Source organism: Perognathus longimembris, chromosome 8 (genome assembly GCF_023159225.1).
Source record: "Perognathus longimembris pacificus isolate PPM17 chromosome 8, ASM2315922v1, whole genome shotgun sequence".
NCBI lineage: Eukaryota > Metazoa > Chordata > Mammalia > Rodentia > Heteromyidae > Perognathus > Perognathus longimembris.
Genome location: NC_063168.1, coordinates 53648250 through 53669018, shown reverse-complemented (window position 1 = coordinate 53669018; position 20769 = coordinate 53648250). Strand labels below are relative to the sequence as shown.

General features: G+C 40.2%; 1 protein-coding gene across 1 annotated transcript; it reads right to left on the bottom strand.

Moving 5' to 3' along the window:
* Window positions 1-1801: 1801 nt before the first annotated feature.
* Sult6b1 (sulfotransferase family 6B member 1) lies at window positions 1802-17401 on the bottom strand. Its single transcript, XM_048352224.1, is given in 8 exon segments — window positions 1802-1937; window positions 4875-5031; window positions 8285-8379; window positions 10902-11028; window positions 14245-14334; window positions 14657-14738; window positions 17198-17301; window positions 17303-17401. Coding segments are annotated over 8 exon segments (885 nt in total). The 3' UTR covers window positions 1802-1806.
* Between the last annotated feature and the right edge of the window lie 3368 nt (window positions 17402-20769).

The following is a 20769-nucleotide window of genomic DNA, read 5'->3' as shown; positions in this document are numbered from 1 at the left end:
TAAAGAACAAGAACTCTGTAGGCTTTCTTCTTGGAGAGTGTGTGTGTACATGTACATACATGTGTCCTGGTACTGAGGCTTGAACCCAGGGCTTGGTTAATTGGAGATAGCAGTCTCATGGACTTTCCTGCCAAGGCTTCAAACCATGATATTCAGATCTCAGGCTCCTGAATAGCTAGGATTAGAGGTGTGAGCCACCAGTGCCCAGCTTGTTTTTGTAAATATTGATCAATTTTTTCATTAGTTCTCTCTCTACTAAATATTGGTTGGTGATAATTTTACAGACTAGTCTTGAAGATAGAATGTCTTGAGGTATATTTGTGACAAAAATACAAGATGAAGGAGCATCACATGTTAATGGGTAAAAAGATTTAAGAGCAAAATAATCATTTTCTCATTGGGAGGTGTAGATTCAGCAGAGATAGCATTTTGTTCCTTGCTTGAAAGATGATTGGTACAGGAGTAGATGTTAGTTGTTTTTCAGCTTCTATTTGTACCTCCTCTGTGTCTCCTATCTATCTATGGAACTGTAAGATATGGGAAGTTAAGATGACAATTTCTATAATCTGGTGGAGTTAAAGTTCTGGCTATAAGTTGGGATTTTCCAGTGACTGGTGATCAGAAGTACAGATTTTCAACAACTGGAAGAGAGAGCAAGACTGCTTGTGGCAGGACCACTGACAAGCTCTCACACTCATAGGTGTTTGTAGGAGCCACACCTCACGTTTCCTTGTCACTTTCCCAAGAGTGTTGGGGGCATGTCTGGTGGTGGCAGTTGGAGAAGCCATTGATGACAGCCAATGTACATGTTTGATTTTCCTTCTATCTTGCCCTTCCAACACTTATGTAAGTGTTAATTTCCTCACATATCTTTCTGCTTAATGTACTTGCAGTGGTTTCTGTTTCTTACTCTAAACAGTGAATAGGTTACACATCCCTAGACATAGGTTCTACACTGTGGGATTAGACTTGAGAAGGGAAGATTAAGATTTAGGTTGTCTTATGGAATTGAAGAAGTAAAAATGGCCAGTAGATGAAGGAAGAAACGTTCAACATCTCTGGTCTTAAAGGAAACTTTCCTCATCAGATAACTATCATGTAACATATGGATTGCAAACAATATGCAACCTCTCAGACTATCCTTGTCAATTTGTTCTCTTCACAGGGGTGTTTTTTGTTGGTCCCCTATTTATTCTTGTAAATACCATCTTATATTGCCTATTTTGAAATTATTATAACTTTTCTGGTATTGGGAGCGAACTCAGAGCATTTAAAGCTTGACCCTCTGAGCCTCAGTGGCAATCATACATAGAGGAGATGATGAATGCATTTCTCTTGAATCAAATTCAAATAACTTATTAATTTTATGTCAATGCAGAGTCAGAATTAAATTTCTCCCGAGAGCCATAACAAGTATCAAGAGCCACAGTGAGAAAAGAGAGGAGTTATTAGAACAATGTGTTCAACGTTGCCTTATCTTTTGAACCTTATTTTATTGGTGCTCAGACACAGAACTAGGTGTGACTCAAGAGTGTCTACTTATAGTCCTGTGTGGTCCCAGCTTGTGAAAGAAGTTAATACTTATCAGTACAATCCCATTTGGACCGATAAATGGTCTGCTTTAAAATAGGGATGAAGATGAGTTTGTGCTAAAAAAAAAAATTCAGATGTTAATCATCATTGTCAAATTTATGCTATTCAAGTTTACATATACTTATTGTTTGGTGGATGGAACTTGTGAATAATTATCTAAACTGATTATTATTAGAGAAAAGAAGAAATGCAGACCAGCTGGCTTGGCCAGAATCAAGCCTGGCAATATGATTCATACTTTAGCTTGTATCCAAAGGAAGTGCCTGCTAAGCACACTTGGAATTTTTCATCCATTTCTTGGTCCTGAGTTTCAGTGAACAAATGTTTCCAGTCACCAACTTCACCTACAATACATAAAACAAAGAATGCAGAGATCTGTTAGACTATTTCTTCTTGATTTTAACCTCTGCCCTGCCCAATTTTATTTTTTGGGGGGTGCAGTGTTTCAAACTAAAACATGAAAATGGACATACAAATAAAAAGCTTTAAAAACCAATGCAATTTTTAAAAAAATAAACCCATTTGTGGGGACTCCCTCACAGGTGGAGTAGCAGGTGAATGGGGAAGGAAGACAACCTTGATGACTTCCTACCCTCACTGTTCTCAAAACCCACCTCTGGTCTTTTTGGTTGTACCAGGGATTGATCTCAGGGCTTCTACTTTGCCAGACTAGCACACTAACACTTGAGCCATGCCTCCCATTCTCACATTTGTCATTTGTGAATGATTATTTTCCCCCTTCTCTAACGTCTTTTCATCAACAAAAATCAGAGCAGGAATAATGGCTCAGATGACAAAATATGGAATCAACCCAGATGCCCCTCCACAGATGAATGGATCCAAAAAATATGGTACCTATACACAATGGAATACTACATAGCAATTAGGAATGGTGAAATATTGGTATTCGCAGGGAAATGGTCAGAACTTGAACAAATAATGTTAAGCGAGACAAGCCTAGAACACAGAAAACAAAGGGGCATGATCTCCCTGATATATGACTGTTAAGATGGGTGACGGGGAGACAGTAGAGACCAGGTCTGTGAAAGCAAAAACTGCTTGTCAAATGGTATTTCCCACAGGATTGGGTCAGCGACCCAACATTATGTAACTAAAACAAAACAACTACTCAATATATAAAGGTCAAAAATTGACCTCTCAGTGGAATACAATAGCTCAAAAGCTATGTATGTACATTCATATAAGACTACTGTCGACATATTGTCTAATGTCAACATTACATTTAAAGCCCTAGGCGAATTTTCTTTGGCATAGGCCACGTGGGTACTGTATATGTTCTTGGTACATTGTGTATTGTATATATGTCTACCTGACCTAGGGAAAGGAAAGAAAAACAGGGTGTAAGCTATCACAAGAAATGTACACACTGCCCTACTATGTAACTGTACCCTTTTTGCACAACACCTTGTCAAAAAAATTTTGTTTAATTAATAAATAAATTACAAAAAAGCATATTAAAAAATAATGGCTCAGATGAAAGAACAGTGGCCCAGCAAGTCCCAAGGACCTGAGTTCAAATTCCAGTACCACCAAAAAATTTTTTTAAATATTATTTTTCCTAACATTAAAAGATGTTATTTCTTTCTGTTTGTTTTGCTTGTTTGTTAGTCCTGAGGCTTGGACTCAGTGCCTGAGCACTGTCCCTGGCTTCTTTTTGCTCAAGTGTAGCATTCAATCTCGAGCTACAGTTCTACTTCTGGCTTTTTCTGTTTATGGGTACTGAGGAATCAAACCCAGGGCTTCATGCATGCTAGGCAAGCACTCTACCACTAAGCCATGTTGCCAGCCCAAATATTTTATTTCTTTATAATCTTTCAGTGGTCTGTGTTGCATAGCCATTGTAATGCATGCTGATAAAGGAGAAAATATTTATGATATATTAAGGAAAGGAAAGGAAAGACCATAAACTACATAAGGGAATACAGATCTGAATCACTACACTGGGCTCACACTGGATTTTGTGTGTGTGTGTGTGTGTGTGTGTGTGTGTGTGTGTGTGTATACACTGAGACTTGAATTCAGGGCCTCAAGCTCTTACTTGGCTTTTTCACTTAAGACTGGTACTCTACCACGTGTGCCACATCTCTATTTCTGGCTTTTTACTGTTTCATTGGAGATAGGAATCTCATGGACTCTGTCCCAGCTGGCTTCAAACCATGATCCTCAGGAGAGAGAATGGTGGGAGGGGTCACATTAAGCAAGCTGCATTGTCTCACGAACTGACATGTTGGATTGAAAACCCTTTGTATAACCACTTAAAGATAATTTTTTTTAATTTAAAAAGGATAAAGGGAAGTAGTCTAAGTTGAACTTCTGATTTCATTGTTTATCAGCAATCTGGAAATGTAAAAAGTCATGACCCCGAGCTTTTGCTCCTTTCTTTCATTTGTAAAATGAAGGTTTTTTCATGTGCTTTTGTTTGAAATGTTAATCCCAATGAAGTATTGAGTGCATATTAATTTCCCAGTGTTAGCTCACATCATCCTTGCTGTCACATGAGCTGCCTTGAAATCTTCTTGTAATATGTTTTTGTGACATATGGAATAAAAACATGAAAGTGACAGTTCCTAAGCTATCTAATCAGACATTTCCATATGATTTTCAGCTACTTTTAATAAAGTTTGATAAAATCATCTGTCTCAGAGAACCCTAGATGCTCATCCAACATCCATCTTCTCCTTCTATATTAACAAGATTCTTATTCCAACCAGGCCATTATGTGCCCAGCTTGAAAAATAAAATCACGTTTTCCCAACTGCTGCTGCGGTGAGAGGTAGTCTACGACAGGCAAAGAGTCACTGAATGGAGCCTCCAGGAAAGTTGTGGAAAGGGAGATCTTTTGGGTAAAACTGTGCACATGATTCTTTCCCTTGTTCTCTTCTTCCTATCTAGAATTTGGTGGAGTTCCAGCTGCTATTTTGTCATTACAAGGTGACGGGCAGAAAAGAATAGGGAACTTGTTATAATGAAAGATCCTGAGGAAGGAAGTGACACTGTGGCTCAAGTGGTAGAGCGCTAGCTTTGAGCACAAAGAGGCTCAGGGACAGTGCCCAGACCATTAGTTCAAGCCCTATAACCACCACCACCAACAACAACAAAAGATCCTGAGGAGTTGGCAGTTACAGCTGGGAATGTCTACATCTATAAAGAGAGAAAAATAAAAGCTGACTTTTTGATGAAAAAATGTACTGGGCTCACCTTTTATGTTCAGGAATATATTATATAATGATGTACTATCCCAGAAACCAAAGCAAGTTTACCTTTGTGAAACAAGAAGGGGCCAATGGCACCACGCATTTCCTGAGATTTTTCTCTCATTGTTTGGGAGGTACCCTGGGCTGAGATAGTTTGAATCTGCTCTCCAGTTAGGGAGAATCCAAAGAACTCAGCAATTTGTTTTACTCCAGTAGCCAGATCCTGAAAACAAAATACCTAAAGGATGAACATAATGCCAGGCACTGGTTGATCCACATCTATAACCCTAGCTACCCAGGAGGCTGAGATCTGATCACAGTTTGAAGCCAGCCTGGGGAAGAAAAGTCTGTGAGACTCTTATCTACAATTAACCACTGAGAAGTTGAAAATGGGAGTGTGGCTCAAGTGGTAGAGTCCCAGCCTTGAACAAAAAAGCTAAGGGATAACACCCAGGTCCCAAGTTTAAGCCCCAGTACTGGCATACACACACACACACACACACACACACACACACACACACACACACACACACGATAAACATCTTTCTATGAGAATTATGCTGGTGCAAAGACAGACTCTTAGAGTATATTTAGTAAGCCTAATTACCTAATTCACCTGCTTAGTTCTCTCTTCAGACTTACCTTGTGTTTATATAAATATTTAAGATAGCACTATAACATATTCAATATCGATTGTATTTTGTAGCTTCAATTTATGGTTCAATTTATACTGTTTAGGGTATAAATTATGATAATATCATTAGTGAGTTGATTATAATTTTATCTAGAATGATATTTGATTAGAAAAGCACCATTCTAGATCAGTTGAGGAAATGATTATTTTTTAATATACTCATGCAAATTCTCTTTTCATCAGGATTTATTTCTACCTAGAAAACCTAATTTTTAGGGCTGGGAATGTGGCTTAGCTGTAGAGTGCTTTCCTAGCATGCAGGAAGCACTGGGTTCAAATCCTCAGCAACACATAAACAGAAAAGGCCCAGAAGTGGTGCAAAAAGTGAGCAAAAAGAAGCCAGGGACTGTGCTCAGGTTTTGAGTCAAAGCCCCAGGAAGGGAAAAAAAGAAAAAAATACCTAATTTTTAAAGTCATAAAAAGTTGCAGGAATCTTGAAATGTGTCTCGTCTAATTGTAATCATGAACCACCCAACACCATGTCCAAATAATGGAAGTCACAAATCACAATGTACAACCAGAATCACCAAAGGAGCAGACTCTATAAGATAGCACTTCCTATAATTGTTTATTTATATAAGCAGCCTTCTATCAACCCCCCAGGGGAAGAATTATTAACATCTGGGACAGTGTTGTTATTCTATAGGACGTGAGTTTCTAAACTAGAAGGGGTTGGGGCAAGACTAATTTAGAACACTCTTGCATATTACAAAATGCATCCTATAAACTGAAAGGGCCTGCTCTTCAGTGGGGATCCAGGATTCTCATTCCCTTCTGACATCACTAACCACTTCTCAGTCTCCTTTGCTGATTCCTCCCCTTCTCAAACTTTAATTATTTTTTTTTATTTTGGCCAGACCTGGGCCTTGAACTCAGGGCCTGAGCACTGTCACTGGCTAGCACTCTGCCACTTGAGCCACAGCACCACTTCTGACCATTTTCTATATATGTGGTGCTGGGAAATCGAACCCAGGGCTTCGTGTATATGAGGCAAGCCCTCTTGCCCCTAGGCCATATTCCCAGCCCTCAAACTTTTATTACTGGAGAACTCCCAGGCCCAGTCATTGGCCATCTCTTCTCTATCCACATATTTACGTATGTAATCTCATAGCTTCCAATGTACACACGTGTCCATGAGTCCCTGATTTTATTTTCAGCTTCTAACTGTCTGCATTTGTAGAATTTATACTCAACTGCCTGCTTGATCTTTTCACCAAGTTGACTCATAACAAATTCAAAGCCAAACTTCCATTTCCTGCCAAATGGCGAAGCCTCCCTAATATCCTCTCCTACCCAGCTAATGGCAATTCACCCCTCAGCTAGTCAGGTCAATAATACTGCAGTCTTATTTGACTTCTCTCTTTCTCCATTGCAACTTCCCTCCATCCAGTCTAGTAGTCAGTCCTATTAGCTCATCCAGAATCCAACCAGATTCCCACAACTTCTCCTCCTCTGTATGACTCCTGTGGGACTGAGCAATCATCTTTCCTCACCTGCATTCTTCAATGACCTATTCACAGTTCTCGCTTACTACCTTTGTCCCGGCCAATCCTCACTCTCCAGCCAGAATGATCTTGTCAAGAAAGTACCAGCTCCTATCACTCTATAGCTTCCCATTTTACTTAGAGTAAAAGCCAGAGTCATCTTAATGGCCACTTAGTTCCTTACACTCCATTCCACGCTTTAGCTGTCCTTTTTGGCTCTACTCTCTTGCCTTACTCCTACTGGCTTCCCAGCTGACCTCATCACAGGTGCCTCTTCCTAGGCCTTTGCTTCAAGTGGTTTCATTTGCCTGGCCTGCTCTCCCCAGCTACCTATTTGCCTCACTCCCCTTAGGTTTGTGCTCAAATCACACCCCCTTCATGGGAATGCCCCTATCCATCTTATTTTAAATTGAGATTTCTCCATCACTCTAATCCACCATCCCTTGGGGGTCCCAACTTTTAACCAGCTATTTCTTTTTCTCACATACTATGTGCATTTTTATTATTTCTGTGTTTTATTTCTTACCATTCTGTCATTACCATTCTTACCATTCTTGTCATCTCCAATCTGGAATCTAAACTCCATGGAAGCAAAATTCACCTTGTTTGTTCATTGCTTAATTACCTATGGAGGCCTGAGGCAGAGTAGCTCTGAGCAATCCCTCTCTCCATGTTTGCTAAGTAAATATAAACAATTTCTTTTTCTTTTCTTTCTTTTTTTTTTTTTTTTTTTGTCCGTGGTGAGGCTTGAACTCTGGGCCTGGGCATTATCTCTGAGCTCTTCAGCTCAATGCTAACACTCTACCCCTTGAGCCACAGCGCCATTTCCCGTTTTCTGGTGGTTAATTGGAGATAGGCGTCTCACAGACTTTCCACCTGGGCTGGCTTTGAACCACGATCCTCAGATGTCAGCCCCCTGAGTAGCTAGGATTAGAGGTGTGAGCCACTGACTCCTGGAAGTAAACAATTTCTTGAAAAACACATTAAGAGGAAAAATCAATTCACAATCAAATGTATGTTTGATTAAATCAACTGAGAATACTTATTTTTTCTATTCATCATAAAAGCAAAATAAAACAATTACCATTAAGTTGTTAAACATTGTTTTATTTCTGCCAAGTAAACAACCTGAGCAGCTATGCATGGTTGAATATTTTTTGCTAGTTGTGTATTGCATATCTAGAATTTAAAAAAATTGAATGCCATACTTGTTCATACAACCACACATTATAAGTACATGATATATGTTACTATTCATAATAAATATTGCTCCTGAATATCAGTAATTATAGTCTCACCTCTTTCAAGTCTTCATATAATACGAACTTAACATTTTCATCATCAAGGTGCTTATTTCAATTAATTGCAAAATCAAAATAGCTTCCCCAAGAAACTAAAACATGAGGAAAAGTCAGTATAAGTAATTTTACATAAGTGAAATAAAAATAGGAGTTAATATATACTGCAAAATACAAGCTGTACATATGGGTATAAACAAAGTATATTTATAATTTATTACAAATCTTTCCCAGAGAGGCAGCAAAATCTAGTTCTATAGTCCAATTTCTTGAATATTTTTCACTGAAAATAAAAACACAGCTGAGAAAGTTGTGAAAATGATTTGGTAAAAGCCACCAGACACTTATAAAAGTGAGGACTGATTGAGAAATTGTGTACAATGTGTTACATTAAACCCGGCAGGAAGAAGGAAGGATGAGAAAGACATTATCCAGAATGAAACCATACATTTGATTTTTTAAAAAGAAACAGGAAAAATTAATTTAATTACTTTAACCTGCTATGCCCCAAAATATTATCATTCTAATCTGTAATTAACCTGATAAATTATTATGAAACCATCACATATTATTTTTATATTCTGAGTCTTCAAAAGACATAGATCCTTACATTGATTTTAAAATTTACATTGATGTTGGTAATACTTGGTGTGTATTTAGAGGTCATAAAACTTACCATTATAACAATGAAGCAGTTTATGAAAAATGTAACTAAAAACTACCCAATAACTGAAAGTATTAATTTTTTAATTTAAATTTCATTTAACCAAAATGAAAAAAAACTAAAAATTTAGCTCCTCAATTATTCCAGTTTTCTTCAAGTCCAGAGATATCAAATATCTTGCATAAATCACACCGAATTTAAGTGATTTGAACCTGGCTTTACGTTTCTGCTCTTCATGGTTGTGTGACTTGTCTATGTCTCTATTTCCTTTGTTATGAAATGAGGATAAAAAGGTGTTCATCCTTGTAGAGTTATGAAAATTAAAATTAAACACTGGGAGCTGGGCACTAGTGGTACACCTGTAATTCTGGTGACTCGGGAGATTGAGATCTTAGAATCGCAGTCCAAAGCCAAGTTGGACAGAAAAGTTCATGAAATTCTTATCTCCAATTAAATAGGAAAGGTCTGGAAGTAGAGCTGTGCCTCAAGTGGTAAAATGCTATCCCTCAGCCAAAAAGCTAAAGGACAGTGCCCAAGTGCCGAGTTCAAACTTTAATAGACTTACAAAGGTATAGTTATCGTGGTGAGGGGTGTGGCTCAACTGGTAGAGCCCTTGCCTAGCCAGCAGGAGGCCCTGAGTTCAAACCCAAGTAGCACCAAAATTAATAAAGAAAGAAAAGAAAACATTTAAAATGATAGCTATAGCTGGTGTTGATGACTGATGTCTGTAATCCTAGCTCCTCAGGAGGCTGAGATCTGAGGATCATGGCTCAAAGGCAGCCTGGGCAGAAGAGTCCATGAGACTCTTATCGCCAATTAACCATCAGAAAGCCAGAAGTGGAGCTGTGGCTCAAGTTGTAGAGCATCCACCTTGAGCTGAAAATCCAACTGAGAGTCACAAAGCTCCAAATTCAAATCCCAGTTCTGGCATACACACACACACACACACACACACACACACACACACACACACACACACACACACACTGCAGTTACTAAAAAAAAAAGCGGGGGAGGGGGGCTAGCTGGGAAGGTGGGAGTGTGCTTGCCTAACATGCATGAGGCCCTGGGTTCGACTCCTCAGTACCACATACACAGAAAAAGCTGGAAGTGGTGCTGTTGCTCAAGTTTAAGAGTGCTAGCTTTGAGCAAAAAGCTCAGGGACGGGGTCCAAGCCCCAGGACTGGCAAAAATAACAACAACAACAACAAAACAGATGTTGAAACATTAGAATGCTCTAGTTTAAAAAATATTCCTTCTGACAAGCAAATATCTTGAAGATAGTTTTCAGTACCTAAATTCTTTTTTTTTAAATCACTGTGTAATATAGTGGTTTAAGGAAAACTGCTTGGAAGTATCTCTCTCTCTCTCTCTCTCTCTCTCTCTCTCTCTCTCTCTCTCTCTCTCTCTCTCTCTCTCAATTTCTTTTCTTCCTGGTCAGTTGTGGGGCTTGAACTCTAGGCCTGTGCGCTGTCCCGGAGCTCTTCAGATCAAGGCTAGTGCTGTACCACTTGAGGCACAGTGCCACTTCCAATTTTCTGGTGGTTAATTGGAGGTGAGAGTCTCACAGACTTTCCTGCTTGGGCTGGCTTTGAACCTCGATCCTCAGATCTCAGCCTCCTGAGAAGCTAGGATTACAGGCGTGAGCCACGGGTGCCTGGCTGGAAGTACTTTTCTACACACCTCTACTTAAGGCCTCTGTCCCACCTCTGTTTTATGGCCACTCAGCACTCATCAACAAGGAGTTGTCCAGTTTACTTTGAAACCAGTCATAGGTTGTAATTGTTTGATACACAGAGCTAGAGATGCTATAAGATTTCATTTAAATGTAACTTCTTACTTCCCAGATCTGCCTAAATCTTAGTTTTGTCTTTGCCCTAACGCCCATATTAATGTTCATATTTATGTGCTCATCTATTGAAGTAGAAAGAATTCTTTTCCTAGCATCTGTACCTTGTCCCTTCATGAACTGTCTGAAGAATTCAGCCCAGGAGGCATAGCTTGGGATATCCGGAACATTGCTGTGGAAATGGAAAAAAGATATAGCCATGTCTTTGGGGTTTCAAAATATCACCAGTATCTACAACAACCACCAAAAAGCAAAGAGAAACCAAGAAGAACCAAAATACTACAGTCAGAAGCTGAGGGCTCTGGGGAAGACATTAGCTAACATGTTAGAATTCTGAAGATTGTGAGACAGTACAGAACAAGTCAGAGAATGAAATGCAGGCTGGACTCATTTCACCTTCAGAAAAGGGGAAAAGGGATTTTGCCCACCTTCAGCTTTGTGTAGTTTCCACATCTGACTACCTTCGAGGCCCTGTAAAGCCACCAGGAGGGGGCAGTGTGGATCCTTTGTGAGCAAGTCACTGTCCTCGGGATCTTTTTCTTTTTCTTTTGGACCTGATTTCTAGATTCGTAGATCAAATTGCTTTTGATTTCTCCTAAGAGTGGAAGACTTCAAGCATATCCAAGAGTAATTAGATATTTAAAACTAATTGGGCACTCAATGCACTCAATGGTAAGTAATTAATTAATATAATCCTACCTGGAGGTTTTTTTTATCCTCAGGGCACCACTGCTGACAATTTAGTGAGGGATAGAGCTGTGTGTGTGTGTGTGTGTGTGTGTGTGTGTGTGTGTGTGTGTGTGTGTGTGTGTTCCAGGTCTGGGGTTTGAACTCAGGGCCTGAGTGCTGTCCCTGAGCTTATTTTTGCTCGAGGCTAGTGCTCTACCACTTGAGCCACAGTTTCACTTGCAGCTTCTTTTTAAATTAAATTTTATTGACAAGGTGATGTACAGAGGGAGTACAGTTACATAATAAGCTAGTGAGTACATTTATTGTCTTATTTGTTATACCCTCCCTCATTTTTCTTTCCCTTCCCTGGTTCAGGTAAGCATATATATAATATCCAGTGTACCAAATCATATAGTGACCACAGGGGGTATGCCAAAGGAAATTCACCTAATACATTAAAAATAATGACAACAATAAAATCCTCCTGTTTTCTTCTCTTGTAGTTCATTTTGCTTAGCCTCATCTTATATAATCATATGCACATAGCTGTTGAGCTATTGTGATCCTCTGATAGGTCTATCCTAGACCTTTTTATGTTTATTTAGTAATTGTTTGGTTTTAGAGACATAATGTAAAGTTGCTTACCAAAACATGTAGAAATACCATTTGAAAAGAAGTTTGTCATTTTACAGACCTGATCTCTACTGTTCGCCACCCTCCCTGCCCCCCCAACAACCACCTATCAGGGAGACCATGTGCCTTTGTTCTCTGTGTTCTAGGCTTATCTCACTCAGCATTAAGTGTTCAAGATCTGACTATTTCCCTGCAAATGCTTATTTTATCATTTCTAATCGCTATGTTCACTTGCAGTTTTTTTTTTTTTTTTGTAGTTTAGTGGAGATAAGAGACTTTCCTGTCTGGGCTGGCTTTGAGCCACAATCCTCAGATCTCGGCCTCCTGAGTAGCTAGGATTATAGGCGTGATCCTGTATATAAGATCTATGATTCTTTGAGTTAAAAAATATTATTATAAAGGTGATCTACTGAGGGGGCTGCAGTTACTTAAGTCAGGTAAAGAGTACATTTCTTTTTGGACAGTGTCACCCCTTCCCTCATTCTCTGCACCTGTGATTCTCATACCACAGCCAGGAGGCTACTAGGAAGTCACTACTTCCCTGATGTTTTCCTTCCTTCCTTTCCTGACTTCCTCCTACCACTTACTATGACATTCACTATTTCCTTCTTTTTCCTTCCTATGCTATTACTTCAGTGTTCTCCCAACTTCTTTATGTCTTTCAAAAGTTTAAATCTTGGAAGTGTCCAGTGCTGAATCTTTTTTTTTTTTTTTTGCCAATCCTGGGCCTTGGACTCAGGGCCTGAGCACTTTTTGCTGAGCTTCTTTTTGCTCAAGGCTAGCACTCTGCCACTTGAGCCACAGCGCCACTTCTGGCTGTTTTTATACATGTGGTGCTGGGGAATCAAACCCAGAGCTTCATGTATAGGAAGCAAGCTCTCTTGCCACTAGGCCATAGTCCCAGGATCCAATGCTGAATCTTGACAGTAACTCATTCTAAACTTTTCTGTGTGAGACAGAGAAAAGAGGAATCAAAACATAAGGAATGAAGTGGAAGGGTATTGGGGGGGGGAACAGATACAAGGCTGACAGAAAGCACCCACAATAAGAAATGTATCAATACTTATTAATGAAACAATTTTTTTTTGCCAGTCCTGGTACTTGGACTCTGGGCCTGAGCACTGTCCCTGGCTTCTTTTTGCTCAAGGCTAGCACTCTGCCACTTGAGCCACAGCTCCACTTCTGGCTATTTCTATACATGTGGCGCTGAGGAATCAAACCCAGGGTTTCATGTATATGAGGCAAGCGCTCTACCACTAGGTCTTATTTCCAGCCCCTGAAACAATACCTTATATCAAATGATTAAACACAACTTGAAGCATGGATAGTTCTCTATGAATGACATAAATCTTGTAGTTATATGTCACATTTAGAAAGAATTTGTTTTGGATCTCAGAAAAGAGCCAATGAAAATCATTATTCATCTTACTAGTCTGTGTTCTTATATTAAAAGCTTTAAATATCCTAGTCTAATTCTGAAATAAGTGAACTATAAAACATTATAAAATACTGTGTTGGACTGGGAATGTGGCTTAGTGGTAGAGTGCTTGCTTAGCATGTATGAAGCCCTGGGTTTGATTCCTCAGTACCACCTAAACAGAAAAAGCACTAAGTGGTGCTGTGGCTCAAGTGGTAGAGTGCTGCTAGCCTTAAGCTAAAGAAGCTCAGGGACAGTGCCTAGGCCTAGAGTCCAAGCCCCAGGACTAGCTAAATAACTACATAGATAGATAGATAGATAGATAGATAGATAGATAGATAGATAGATAGATAGATAGATAGAAAGAAAGAAAGAAAATACTGTGTTTCCCTTTTTACCTGTGACCTGAAATACATTTGACTTGAATATAACCATAGCAAGTATATCTGAAGAAATATACAACCAACAACCACTCACATTTCATCGATTAAAATTCTACAATGAGGAGCAAGCTCATCATATACTTCAAAGAATCAAGAAGTAGGATATAGCTTGGGGTCATAGTACTAGTCTACCATGTGAGGCCCTGGGTTTGATCCCCAGGACCTCACAGAAAACATTAAAGGAGTCATCATATATGAAAACTCCAAATTCAGGGCTGGTGGTATGGCTCAGGTGGTAGAACACCTGCCTGCTAAATTCTAATGTCAGTGGGAAAGGTCACTCACCTTGGCTTTGTGCTTGAAGATGGACCCAGGTAATTTGTCATAATGGAGGTGAGTTGTCAAAATCCTTGGTAATGGAAACAGCTTCATTCTCTTAAAAATATACACCACACATTTTGATTACTGTCACGGTTTCCCTCATTCTTCCTCCACAGCTCTCCCAGCCTCACCCTTCTCCCCACGTGACCCGGCTCCATTCACATGTGTTCTCCCTCCGTGCCTCCGGGTTGGCCAACATGCATTGTATTCATGAATTTATATGTTGAATTGAAACCTCTTTGTACAACGAATTAATAAAAAAATGACATTTTCAAATGATGTGAGAAATGAGAGTAAACAAAAAGGACAAAATTAGGGAGGTTCCTGGAGGGCAATAAACTTCAAACCAAGGTGTGAGGCTTCTGGTGTGGGGTACCTGATGTAGGGATGGGATGCTGACCATGTTCACAATGCCATCACACAAGAGAAGTTTAGGATGAGTCTGCTTAGGTGAGAACCTTAAGGACTTTTTATATTAGCAAAGCAGGAAAACAAAGTGCATGCCAGTAGGCTAGGTGTGTGGGCCTCAGAGAATCACACCCCGTTCGCTGTGTAAGAGTGATTGATAAAGCTCGCCAATGGGGCTGGGAATATGGCCTAGTGGCAAGAGTGCTCGCCTTGTATAGATGAAGGCCTGGGTTCGATTCCTCAGCACCACATATATAGAAAATGGCCAGAGGTGGCTCAAGTGGCAGAGTGCTAACCTTGAGCAAAAAAGAAGCCAGGGACAGTGCTCAGGCCCTGAGTCTGGCAAAAAGAAAAGAAAAGCTCGTCTGTGTGTGTGTGTGGGGGGTGTAATGGGGGGGGAGGTCCTCACTCTACTCCAGATGGGCAGATTCTTTATGTTAGACACCTGCTACGAACCAAATCATTCTGCTTCTCTAAATGTGTGATGTGTGATGTTATCACACACAGGGAAAAGAGTTTGAAGTGATCTTAGTCATTAATTAAAGTCTTTATATACACATACACATACACATACACATACAATAGTATGAAAGTGTGTGTGTTGAAGCTCCTCTGATCTAAAAGGCAGCTTCAAGTACTACTAACTCTTCTTAGCCTACTTGCCTCCAGTTGTTATGGATGAAGAAGGAAGAACCATAAGCAAAAATATCCTTACACTTTTCTCTTGAACTTCTCTGTTGCACACTCCTTTTTCTTCCAATATTTTTGTCACTTGGTTTATGTTTTCTGACAGTGATATCAAAACTATTTTGTTCAAGCTTCAACTCATGGTTATATTTATTTGGATTTATTTCTTCTACATTGAATAATTTTAATAAAAATATTCAAGTTTTCTTTAACTCCCGAAAATTTACTTTTAACATTTAGTTCTACCCTTTTCCTATTATCTAAATTCCATACAATCAAATATCACAATCAATTCCAAAAGTACACAATTCCAAAAATAAATAGCTGAGAACTGTTTTACAAAATTCTTGTCTTTATGAAGGCTGTGAGGTGATTTTTTTTCTGTTACCTATTTTTAACTGATAATGTGTAAAATTAAGTTTTCTACTGATCCTGACAAATTTAATTAAATCAGTCCAGCCAAGCACTTGGGGCTCATACTTGTAATCCTAGCTACTCAGGAGTCTGAGATCTGATGATCAAGGTTTGAAGCTAGTTCAATCAGCAAAGCCATTGAGACTCTTATCTTCAATTAACCGCCCCCCCCCCAAAAAAAAAACACAGAAGTGGAACTGTGTCTCAAGTGGTAGCGTGCTGTCCTTCAGTGAAGAAGCTAAGGGGCAATGCCCAAGCCCTAGTATTAGCACACAAATGAATGAACGAACGAACGAATGAATGAATGAATAAAATCCATCTGTTAAAATATGCTCTGCAGGAAAACAAGGCTTCTATTTTCTCAGTTCCACTATTAATAAATAGTGACAATACCTGATGGTAAGTCAAATTTTACTTTTTGGTATTTGAAGTATTTTTACATTCATTTACAATAATCCTTTCTAGATATCAGAACCCCCATTTTAGGGATTAAGAACAGGCTTTGAGGTTTTGAAAGCTTTGTAGAAAATTGCCTAGGTAGTAATTTTCAGATTAAGTTCTAGCTAGCTATTTGCACTAAACTATAGGGCCCCAAATCACATAACAACACACGAGGCATGCTAAAGATACCAGAAGGAGTAGGACCCTATCCAAGGGGAAAATGAAGTTATCTACCACAAACCTAGATGAAACTATGTGTGTCATTTCTTAAAGGCGATGTGAAGAACTTTGCCTAGGGAAAGGTTGTAGAAAAGTCTGGATAGGAGAAGCTTTTCATTGGTTCCTCCATTTCTTACCTGAAAGCATGTTCCTGCCTGTGTGCCTGAGCTTACACTGCCTGAGCTTCATTGGCCAGGCTGAGCACAGGTGACCCTATTGTGTGTGTGTGTAGCTACTTAAGAGGCTGAGATCTGAGGAACACAGTTCAAAGCCAGCCTGGGCACAAAAGTCTGTGAGACTCTTATCTCCAGCTAACCAGCAAAAAGTCAGAAGTAGAAGTATGGCTCAAGTGGTGGAGCAATAGTCTTAAGCAAAAAAGGCAAGTAGAATCTTGAAGCTCTGAGTTCAAGCCCCAATATTCTGACATCAGAATTTTAAAAAATCAAGATGAAAATGTTTACTACTATTTTCCACTTCCATGTTTTGTCTTTCTGGTCTCAACATCCACCTCCTTCCATCACCCATCATGCATCATGCCCTTTCTACCCAGATCTCATCCCTCAGACCTTGGTCTAGCAGCTTTGTTTTTTTGTTTTTTTAAATTTTACACCATATATACACAACCATTCTGTTATCCCTCCTCAGTGATTTCCAGCTAGCTTTGTGCAGCCATGACTCATCTTCTTCCCACTCCTACCCCCTCCCCAACTTACTATAAAAAGCACACCTGTAGGAACTGAGTTGTTACTTATCACACTTTGGGTAAGATGCTAGCAGGATGTCATCACTTCTAGCTTCAAAGGTGTCCAGGGCTTGGAAAGTTTCTGGGGTGCACATGGCAACTGCGTAGGGGAATCCCCTGATAGGTGAAAAGTAAGTGAAAAAGTATAGTGTCTTTTGATTTTTCTCAAGCATCACTGATGTACCCAATACATTTGGATTTATCAGCCATGCTAACTCTTGGCTAATGAAGCCGCTCTGTGGATGTCCAGGTGCAATGGTTGATTTTTAAAGGAGTCATTCAGAAGCTACAATAAAGGGCCACCCTCGCTCAGCTAGAAAAGAAATCATATCCTCTCCCCCCCCACACCACGCCCCTGTTTTTGCATATCCTCCTCTATTAGAAAGTAGACCACAGGTGCAGAGCAGGTCCCAAATCAGGGATTATTACTCCAAGATTTGATCACATTACCATTAAAGCAACCCACCCAATGAAAGTAAGCATGAAATCTAGTAAAAGATTAATAGACATTAAAATATCTAGCAAATAGGTACTTGATGCAGGCATCCAGTTGTCCTATGACCAATCCACAGAATGACACTTCAGTTTTCTTTGGCTGGCATCTTTCCACACGCACACTACTCACTGTGACAAGGAAACTAGGGGGTAGGGGCAGGCAACAGGTCATTTAGTGGAGTGGTAAAGGGCTCAGATGTGGGAGGCAATCGAGCATCTGGCTCAGATCTGACATTTATTGGCTCAATAGATTTAGAAGTCCTTTACCTAAATGACAGTCGATCTATGTGGCTCATAGAAGGGGGTTAATTGTGAGGAGAAACTCAATAATGTCCCGGCCCTCTGGGCTCAGCTCCCTGCTGCCCAAATACTCTAGAATGAGATGCCCACTCTTCTCAGTCTAACCAGCAGCCACTCTCTTTCTCCTTTGGATAAATGGACCTTAAAATCCTGCTTCCCTTGCAGCTAGGTGTAGCATTGGAGCTAGGAGGAAGTGAGACTAAGTGATGTGTCTAACTTTGGGTTTTTTTGGGGGAGGATATTGGTTGTTTTCCACCTCTATCCACTTTCCCATATTATCCGAATGGCAGGTGTGATGCTGGCAAGCTTGACTGGTCAATCCAAAGGAGAAAAAGCATGTCAGAAGATAGCAGGACAACAAGAAGCCGGGGGGGGGGAGGGGCTGGAAACCTGGCTACTGGACAGCCCTATGAGGGGAGGCTTACCCACCTTCCATGAACCGGCTTACAGCAATCCTCCAGAACTGTGTTTGAAAGAACACAATTGCCTCTGCTTTAAGTGAGGTCTTGTTTAACCACTGAGTTGATGAATCTCTTTGTTACAGCACTGTAGTCTGTGTAGTACAATTTCTGAAGATATGGCTCAAGTGGTAGAGCACTAGCCTTGAGCAAAATGAAGATTAGGGACAGTGCACATGACCTGAGTTCAAGCCCTGGGACTTCTTTTCTCCATTCTCTTCTCCACATCATTCTTCTTACCTTTCATTGACTCCCTAACCACACAAACATAATTTTAACTATATTTACCTATGTCTAGCCAGTTAAAAAGTTAACCCTACCGTAGCTATCCAGGACAGTTATTCATCATTGAACTCGAACAGTTAATACTATTGAGCACTTGCATGTACCACACCCTCTGCCCTGCTGCTAAGATTACACAAATGACTTAATGTCACTTTATCACAGACTTGTGAAATGTGTGTTATACTGGACCAAAGTTTACAAAGTCAAAGGAACTACTCCAAGTTACTTGGAGGACCTGGAATTGTCATATCCCAGGACAACTCAGACTATGCAGTACCATGGTGAAACCTGAGAGGCCATAGATTTAAATTGTGAGGTGAAAGCTTTAGTTGGAAGTATTGGTGTTCTTTATTCCTTTCCTTTCCTTTCCTTTCCTTTCCTTTCCTTTCCTTTCCTTTCCTTTCCTTTCCTTTCCTTTCCTTTCCTTTCCTTTCCTTTCCTTTCCTTTCCTTTCCTTTCCTTCCCCCTTCCCTTCCCTTCCCGTTCCTTTCCCTTTTCCTTCTCTTCTCGTTCATTCCCCTCTTTTCCTATTTATCCTCCTCCTCCCTTTTTGTCTCTGTTTGTCTGTCTGTCTGTCTGTCTTTCTCCTGTAATGGTACTGAGGCTTGAACTCAGGGCCCCACACTCTCTGCACACTCTTACTTAGCTTTTTCCACTCAAGGCTGGTACTCTATCGTTTGAACCACCCCTCCACTTCTGGCTTTTTGCTGACTAATTGGAGAAAAGCGACTCCTTGCATTTGCATTGTTTTCATACTATCAGTTCTATATTGGCTTGCCTCAAACAGAAAGTTGCTTATTAAGGGGCTTAAGTGAAAGAACTTTTGCTATTTTATTGGCATGTGCCTAGTTCCTGGGTTCCATCTCCAACACTACAGAAAAAGAAAAAAGGGGTTGGTGGAGAGGCAGGTAGTCAGTGTGGGAGGGCAACTTTTAATTTCTGTTATAGAACTGACAAGAGAGGACTCCTAGCTAGGAACAGGTATCTGAATTTGGCTGTGTTTCCAATTAGTTTTTAGAAAAATCAGAAGGTAAAATCAAAATATCTAATATCTTACTATTTTCATATTTCCACACACCTCTTCCATTTAAAGGCCTTACCACATTACATAACGGTGGGATGATATTCACTGTGTCTGGGAAGGTGTCTCTAAAATCCCCCTCTCCATAAAACAAAGAGGCAGAGAAGTGGACTCCTTGCCAGTCTGCTTAGAAGATAATCCATCACCCCACAAAGACGCTCTGCCTCCCCAGGGCAGGCTAGAATTTAAGACATTGATTCAAAGCCGATTGCTTTGTTTGCTTGTTTCTTGGATAAAACATTTCAAAAGACAATGGTCTGGATCCTGTTCTGACACTAATGCACATGATGAGAGGACTGTGGGGACCTGGGGTGGGGGAGGGGGTGCATCTGTGATGTGAGCTATGCTTATTGTGGGTTTCTCCAGGCTTTGCTCACTCTGACAACCTGCCAATTCTTTTGCTCAATTCAGAGCTGTCTGGCATGCACAGCGAAAGGCGATGGCTTAATAATCACAAAATGACATATATTGTGTGACATATTGGCACCCTCATGCCTGTGGGTTCAGGTGAGTCTTAAGCTGGGTGCTGGTGGCTCACACCTGTAACCCTAGCTACAGGAGGCTGAGATCTGAGGATCCAGGTTTGAAGCCAGCCAGGCCAGGAAAGTCCATGATGCTATTATCTCCAATTAACCATCAGAAAACCATAAGTAGAGCTGTGCCTCAAAGTGGTTCAGGGCTAGTCTTGAGCAGAAAAGCTCAGAGACAGCACCAAGGCCCTGAGTTCAAGCTCCACAATGACAAAAAAAATCACATCTTCCCATTCGCTTTTTATAGTCATTGCACACAAGAGTGATTACATGTCTTCATTTATTTTAGCCTTAAAAATCATCTTTCCATGGGCTGGGGATATGGCCTAGTGGCAAGAGTGCTTGCCTTGTATACATGAGGCCCTGGGTTCGATTCCCCAGCACCACATATACAGAAAATGGCCAGAAGTGGCACTGTGGCTCAAGTGG